This window comes from Sinocyclocheilus anshuiensis, unplaced genomic scaffold, assembly GCF_001515605.1.
Source record: "Sinocyclocheilus anshuiensis isolate Anshui unplaced genomic scaffold, SAMN03320099.WGS_v1.1 scaffold407, whole genome shotgun sequence".
NCBI lineage: Eukaryota > Metazoa > Chordata > Actinopteri > Cypriniformes > Cyprinidae > Sinocyclocheilus > Sinocyclocheilus anshuiensis.
In genome coordinates, this window is record NW_015552593.1 from 80,838 (window position 1) to 89,643 (window position 8,806).

The following is an 8,806-nucleotide window of genomic DNA, read 5'->3' on the forward strand; positions in this document are numbered from 1 at the left end:
TTGTATTATATATACTTTTATATATATATATATATATATATATATATATATATATAATAGTATTTTATTTGTATCTTTTATTCAGCAAAGATGTGTTGAATTAATTAGAAGTAACAGTAAAGACCTTTACAAAATTTCTACTTCAAATAAATGCTGTTCTTTTGAACTATCTATTCATAAAAGGATCCTTAAAAAATGGTTATTGAGCAGCATTTCAGCATGTTAGAATGATTTCTGAAGGATCATGTGACACTGAAGACTGGAAGGAATACTGTATGAACTCAACCCTGAGTTAACATGATTTTCCTATCTGACAGAGTGTGACAGACAGTCTGAAGCTTTTGAGGCATAAGGTGGATAGATGGAACTGTTGTGAGCTCTTGTATTTAAAATATGTTACATGATTTACCCAAATAGGACATCTGCCTGGATCAACATCCTTTGTTGGTCCTGCAACAATATTTCCATCAACCCAGATCATTCCCAAATTAGATTTTAGGGTTAAGTTTAGGTAAGGGGCTTCAGCTACATTTTTGCCATTTTTTTCATTGCTCTCTGGCTTTAGTTCCAAGTATTGTGCTTCAATGACTTGTATAATATATACTGTTATATATATATATATATATATATATATATATATATATAATAGTATTTTATTTGTATCTTTTATTCAGCAAAGATGTGTTGAATTAATTAGAAGTAATAGTAAAGACCTTTACAAAATTTCTACTTCAAATAAATGCTGTTCTTTTGAACTATCTATTCATAAAAGGATCCTTAAAAAATGGTTATTGAGCAGCATTTCAGCATGTTAGAATGATTTCTGAAGGATCATGTGACACTGAAGACTGGAGGAATGATGCTGAAAATACAGCTTTGCATCACAGGAATAAATTACATAAATTCATATATTACAAAAGAAAAATCTAATATTATTTCAAAGTATTGCTGTTTTTACTGTATTTTTTTTATCGAATAAATGCAGCCTTAGTGAGCATAAGAGAACATTACTGAGCCCAAACTTTTGAACGGTAGTGTATAACATCAATGAGACTGCATAGTATGTACATATATATTGTCATGTGTTTTTTTTTGTAGATAGTCTCTAAAGGCATTCCAATGCATGCCCGTATGATCCATAATCTGAATGGAAAACGCTCTCCAATACCCTACGGCAAAAAGGGACAGGTAACAGTAACTATTTTCAGATTTACACATTCATATTCACACAAATATAGAACTTCAAATTGCTGTCCTCTGGATCCTTACCTCAGCAGTTCAGAAATGCACAGTCACATGACAGTTTGCAGTAAAGTTGTTGCACAGTTACAGGGTTATTAACCCACTAGTTGAGAACATTTACATCAGACATGCATTCATGCTTGGAGTCTGTTTGCTGATACGTGACCAGTGACCCCAGCAGAGTCAATACAACCATCTCCCTTCAAACTAGTTTGTTAATCATTACAATCATAATGCACACATAATAGTGGCAATTAGGACTTTGGCATAGCCAAAAGGCCTAATTTCTTTTTATATGAAATCAGTACATTTGGTTTCCTGACACATCTACACAAGTCTAATTATTATAAATGTGGAATAAATAAGGCCACAGTAGTTTGACAGAAATCTGAATGCAAATGAACATGGACAGGTTGTTATGAACAAAATAATAATAATAATAATTATTATTATTATTAATAAAAAACGAATTAAAAAAGTTACAGGCATAGCATTTGTATAATTTTACATATTAATAAATGTGCATTTTAGGGTCTGTATAGGTCATTAGAATATCATTGAAATGTATGAAAAAAAGAACAGAATAGTGAGTGGTATATAATTTGAATTATTTTTCATATTAATACATTTTTTTTGAGCTTGTATATCATCAGAATATTATTGAAATTTATAAACAAAAACTAATAAAAATAAAGAGGTATATAATTGAAATAATTTTGCATATTAATACATTTGCATTTTTAGGTCTGTGTCATAATAGCTATCATTAAAATGTATAAACAAAACAAAAAAAACCGAATAAAAAGCAATATAGAATTTGTATCATTTTACATATTTATACATTTGCATTTTTGGGCCTGTGTAGGTCATCATAATATCATTGAAATTTATGAACAAAGAAACGAATAAAAAGTAGGAGGTATATCATTGAAATCATTTTGCATATTAATACATGTGCATATTTTGAGCCTGTATATCTCATTTTATTATTCACATTAAAAAAAAAAAGTCCAATATTAAATATTGGTCATGAAGCAGAACCAGTTGAGAACCACTGATTAACACAACTAAATATCCTGTTTCACTCAGAAATATATCACAGCCTGGAAATGGGTTGTGAGACACTGTTTCATCTTTGCGACAAAACAGCCCTAAATATGCTTTGAAAACAGCTGAGATGAAAAGCTCAGGTTTCTCTGGCCCAGTTTGTGTGTTCCTCATGAGGTTTGTGGGGATTGTTTATTGGAAATCAGCAGATGGACTGAAACAGAACTGCTTTTAAACCATTATCTTATTGCTACTACTGTGTAATCCCCTCACAAAACACACTCACTGCGGCAAACAATGTGTGTCAAGGTGCTTTTAAACAGTTGTGACATCGAAGCTGTAGATTATAGTGCCTTTCAGGTGGCTGAACTCCATGGCTGTCATAAATCCATAATTTCAGACTTAAAATATCCCAGATAATCCGGAACATGCATAATAGAGATTAAAGTTGTCATTCTCCCGGCTGGCTGACTCTGACCTGGATGTTCCCTAAACATGGCTGTTGTTTCTGTTGTAGTACATCCTCTCTGTGGACAGAGCTAACCTCAACAAGGAGCTGCTAACAGGTAACAGTTCATTTAACCAACGTCATTTCAAAAATGATTGGAAACACTTAATGTGCCACTTTATACGTTACATATGGTACCTTATGTACCTTAATTTTTTTAAAATGACTTCTTGGGTTCTTTTGAAGATAAAACCCTATGTCCCTATTTGCATATCGATCCCAAATGGTCTCAAATATCTTTTGTCCTCTCTTCATTTGCCCACTTTTTGGGATTTAATCAATCACTAATGGATAAAATCAAGTCCCTTTTTTGAATATCCAGTTTAAATTTGAAATACACTACCGTTTTTTTGGAGACGTCTCTTATGTTCACCAAGGCCACATTTATTTGATCTACAGTAAAAACGGTAATATTGTGAAATATTAGAATTAAAAATAATTGTTTTCTGTTTGAATATATTTAAAAATGTAATTTATTCCTGTGATGGCAAAGCTGAAAGCAGTTGTGCTGCTTAATATTTCAGTGGAAACCGTGATACATTTTTTTTTCTGGATTCCTTGATGAATATTAAGTTCAAAAGAACAGCATTTATTCGTAATGTACATTATTTTGTCTTTGCTTTCACTTTTGATCAATTCAGTGTCTCCTTGCTGAATAAAGGCCCTTTCACAAAAAGAACGATAACTATAAAGATAACGATATTAGCGTCCGTGGACGATATTGTCTGTTTAAGTGCACACTCGTCTGCCGCTTTAAATTCTGGAGCTTGTTACAGCAGGATTGATTTTGATTGGCTGTCAATTTTTTATCATTCATCAGCTGGAGAAAAATTGTTTTGAATGTGATTCTAACAATATTGTTTCTCTGTGCCTTTATCGTTATAGTTGTGGTGTGGACTCTGCTATTCTTTAATATTGAGAACGATTTTTAGAACTATATCTTTATTGTTATCTTTATAGTTATCATTCTTGATGTGAACGGGCCTTAAAAGTATTAATTTCCTTTAGAAAAACATAACTCCCACACTTCTGAATGGCAGGTTGCAAACTTGTGAACGCCATTTGTGACCCTGGACCACAAAACCAGTCTTAAGTCGCTGGGGCATATATGTAGCAATAGTCAAAAATACATTGTATGGGGCAAAATTATAGATTTTTCTTTTATGCCAAAAATCATTAGGATATTAAGTAAAGATCATGTTCAATGAAGATATTTTGTAAATTCTCTACCGTAAATATATCAAAACCTAATTTTTGATTAGTAATATGCATTGCTAAGAACTTCATTTGGACAACTTTAAAGATGATTTTCTCAATATTTAGATTTTTTTGCACCCTCAGATTCCAGATTTTCAAATAGTTGTATCTCAAATATTGTCCTATCCTAACAAACCATACATCAATGGAAAGCTTATTTATTCAGCTTTCAGATGATGTATAAATCTCAATTTCGAGAAATTGACCCTTATGACTGGTTTTGTGGTCCAGGGTCACATTTCATGATGACTAAAAGTTAGTATTGAGTTTAGTAACAAGAAACACATTTCAATTACATATTACCGAGTAAGTATCACAGTACAGTAATTATGTGAATTGGGATGCGGTCAAAGTCTTTGTACATTTAATCCTGTTTGAATCGTATTCCTTTTACTGAATAAACATACAGAATTGAAATTTTTTCTTGCAGCGGCAGACGCATATCCAAACACTACACTGAACTTTAATCACAAGCTGCAGGACTGGAGTCCAAAATCGGGAACAATGACCTTCTTTGTGTAAACAGCAATCACTTTCTGTCTTTCTGTCTGCATTTTGGCCATACATTTTGGGGAGTGAATAATTCCATGATTTTGTTTAAAATACCTTGGGGTGCCATGTAAAGTAATAGTCACAGATTCTGTCGTTATATACGTCGTTAACTAAAACTAAAACCGTAAAATAACAGTTTCGTTACTTGAATTTCTAATTTTTGTTTAGTTTAACTTTAAGTACTTAAATAGATAAAATGAAATAAACTAAAACTAATAAATATAAAAATGATAAATATATAAATAAATATAAATATAAAAAAACTAATAAAAATAAAAATGAATAAAAACTATACAGACATTAAAAAACTAATAAAAAAACAATATCAACCATATTATTTACTCACCTTATTGTCATTCCAAACCCATATTTCTTTTCGTTGCGCACAAAGTTTGTTTTAAATGTAACTTCAGTCACTGAGATCTGGTTTGGCTGCCCAAGAGAGTTTGTAAATTTACTTGAGTATTTGTATATTCAGTGTGAATTAGATTATATTTCAGTAGAGATTTTTGTCTCTGAACAGACCTGATGGCCAGAAGAAGGAGATCCAGGCTGATCTGATCGTAGGCTGTGATGGAGCTTTCTCTGCCATCAGGAAGCAATACCTGCGGCAAAGTCGTTTCAGTTACAGCCAGACGTACATTCCCCACGGGTACATGGAGCTCACCATGCCTCCTAAAGACGGAGATGTAAGTGTCACAGCAATGTTATCTGGCAGTCTTCATTACATATCTGCCTTCATTTTGCCTGCTCACATCTCGTTCTCTCTGTGTCCTCTAAGTTTGCAATGGAGCCCAATTACTTGCACATTTGGCCCAGGAACACTTTCATGATGATTGCCCTGCCCAACTTGGTAAGGTCATGTAATAATTTTCTTTGTGTTTTACTGATATATTGTTATTTTTAATTACATTATTATTTTTTAAAATAATTTTCAATACATTTTTTTTTTAATAAAACTATAGAATATGTGACCCTGGAGCACAAAACCAGTCATAAGTAGCACAGATATATTTGTAGCAATAGCCAAAAATTACATTGTATGGGTCAAAATTATCCATTTTTCTTTTATGCCAAAAATCATTAGGATATTAAGTAAAGATTATGTTCCATGAAGATATTTTGTACATATCCTACCATAAATATATCAAAACTTAATTTTTGATTAGTAATATGCATTGCTAAGAACTTCATTTGGACAACTTTAAAGGCGATTTTCTCAATATTTTGATTTTTTTGCACCCTCAGATTCCAGATTTTCAAATAGTTGTATCTTGGCCAAATATTATCCTATCCTAACAAACCATACATCAATGGAAAGCTTATTTATTCAGCTGGTTTTGTGGTCCAGGGTCACATATTTTATTATTTTACTGTTTATTAACTTTTTTTATGATTATCTATTACCTAGTGTTTTCATTATTATTACTATGATTATAAAATTGTAAAAAATATTTTAAGTTTTTGTAATCATCTGTTATCTAGTGTTTATTATTATTATCATTAGAAGTAGTAGTATTTATTATTATCATCATTATTTTGTGATTATCCATTCATTAGTTTGTATCATCATCATTATTATTATTAAACATTAAAGAACATTTTATAATGTATTATAAAATTATTTTATTTATTAAAATTACTTTATGATTAACCATTCATTAGTTTATTATTATGATGATGATGATGATTATTATTATTATTAAATTATATTTTATTATTTATTTTTTTTGTGATTAGCTATTCGTTTTTGCTATTATATTATTATTATTTTATTCATTATTTTTTGTGATTAACCATTTATTAGTTTGTTTTTTCTTATTACAATTAGGGGCCGGTATTATGTATAATGTGGTTTTCCTGGCAGAAAATCATGTTCCTTTTGATTTTGGTTTCTTAAGGACAGGACGTTCACATGCACACTCTTCATGCCCTTTGAAGAATTTGAGAAGATCCGCTCCGGTGACGAGGTCATCCGTTTCTTCCAGAAATACTTTCCTGACTCTGTACCTCTAATAGGAGTGTGAGTACAGCTTGTTCTCTCTCTTTCAGTCTCTTATCACTCTTTCTGCTTCATGCTTCTCTCAGGTCTGAAGTACATCTTAGTGAGGTATGAAATTGCAGTCTAATAGACACACAGCCCAGCGGGCGGGTTTTTAATATGAATGCTGCAGGTGATGAGGACATACAGTATTGGGATGATGGGGTGAGGACACTGAGTGATTTCAAACCTCACAGACCTGTTCAATGTGCAGTTCAGCATTCGAGAATCGACTGAAGATGTTCTCATTTTGCTCAAAATGTACATTTGGTTGTAAAAATTATTCAAGGGTCTACGTGCACATATATGAGAACAGAAATATGTGATTTTGCAATACACTGCCATTCAAAAGTTTGATAAAAAATATCTTATGCTCACAAAGGCTGCATTTATTTGATTAAAAATACAGTAGAAGCTGTAATATTGTGAATTAATTTTATGATTCAAAACAACATTTTTCTATTTGATTATATATTAAAATGTAATTTATTCCTGTGATGCAAAGCTGAATTTTCAGCATCATTACTCCAGTTTTCAGTGTCACATGATCCTTCAGAAATCATTCTAATATGCTGATTTGCTGCTCAGGAAGAATTTCGTATTATTATCAATGTTGAAAACAGTCGTGCTGCTTATATTTTGTAATATATATATATTTTGTTATAAATGCCATTATTTTTGATGAAATTAATACATCCTTGCTGAATTTAATTTCTTTCAATCATGGTTGGAGTAGGAATGGTAGGGTATGATATTATTATTTATTTTTTTTTTATTTAATATTTTTTAAATAATTTAATACTAGATATATTAACTTATTCTTATCAACAAAGTATATTTCACCCAGAAATTTAATATTCTGTAACAGTTTTTAACACAAGCCGTGTTTCTTTCTTCTTTAAAACAAAAAGGAGATATTAGGCATAATAAAAGTCCCAGTCACATTTGCTATATTGTATCCCAATAAAATACAATCCAAAGTAAATGGTGACTAATACTCTCCGTTTGTGTTCCACAGAATGAAAAAAGTCAAAAGAATTTGAAACAACATATAAACACATTAAGGATCAATGCTGAAACATTTAACATTGACCTTAATATAGCATATTCAGTTTCAGGATTTTATATCATATGAGTAATAGTCAGTGTAATTGTTCAGATTGTAATTCTAAAAATGTAGGTTTTTATTTAAATTGGCAAGAGGCTTTGAATGAGATTGCCCTACATTAAATGTCATAATTAACATAATTAAGCAGTGAGTCATTGTGCCACAGACAGACGTGACAGTGTTATATATGCATGTACGTTATTGACTGAGTGTGTCTATGTGTCTGTGTTTTCACAGTGAGGCTCTCAAACAGGATTTCTTCTGGCTGCCGGCTCAGGCCATGGTCTCGGTGAAGTGCTCCCCGTATCATCTGTTTGATAAGTGTGTTCTTATGGGAGATGCGGCCCACGCTGTGGTTCCTTTCTATGGTCAAGGCATGAATGCAGTAAGTGGGGGTGGTGAGGATATTCATACTCATCAACCCGCTTCAGTTTATTTTCAATATGTCTCCAGCTCCCAATGATGTAAACATAACCTGAACACCAGATGAAATGTGATTTACCATATACAGAAATATTCCAATAGTTCTGGAGCATGCAAACATCTTTGTACTAAATAAAGGCTTGACCAGAACATGGACCAGTGTTACTTTAGTATGTAGTAGTATTTTAGTTTGAATTAGTTTTTATTGCTATATTTTATTGCTATTTTAAAATGATTCAAAATCATTTTTTTGTAATTAAAATATGTCTGAAATTATATATGGGACCCTGGACCACAAAACCAGTCATAAGAGTCAATTTTTTTGAAACTGGGATTTATACAATAATAAATAAGCTTTCCATTGATGTATGGTTTGTTAGGACAGCACCATATTTGGCCGAGATACAACTATTTAAAAATCTGGAATCTGAGGGTACAAAAAATCTAAATATTGAGAAAATTGCCTCTAAGGTTGTCCAAATGAAGTCCTTAGCAATGCATATTACTAATAAAAAATGTACGGAAGGAAATTTACAAAATATCTTCATGGAACATGATCTTTACTTAATATCCTAATGATTTTTGGCATAAAAGAAAAATTGATAATTTTGACCCATACAATGTATTG

General features: G+C 31.4%; 1 protein-coding gene across 1 annotated transcript in view; it reads left to right on the forward strand.

The window, feature by feature from the left end:
* kmo (kynurenine 3-monooxygenase) overlaps nucleotides 1-8,806 on the forward strand; it is a 17,262-nt gene that overhangs the window by 4,619 nt on the left and 3,837 nt on the right. Inside the window, exons 4-10 of the mRNA XM_016456551.1 lie at nucleotides 1,099-1,188; nucleotides 2,807-2,855; nucleotides 4,485-4,572; nucleotides 5,130-5,295; nucleotides 5,388-5,459; nucleotides 6,508-6,629; nucleotides 7,993-8,140. Of these exons, the coding sequence (XP_016312037.1) occupies nucleotides 1,099-1,188; nucleotides 2,807-2,855; nucleotides 4,485-4,572; nucleotides 5,130-5,295; nucleotides 5,388-5,459; nucleotides 6,508-6,629; nucleotides 7,993-8,140 (735 nt within the window). The remainder of the gene's footprint in view (nucleotides 1-1,098; nucleotides 1,189-2,806; nucleotides 2,856-4,484; nucleotides 4,573-5,129; nucleotides 5,296-5,387; nucleotides 5,460-6,507; nucleotides 6,630-7,992; nucleotides 8,141-8,806) is intronic.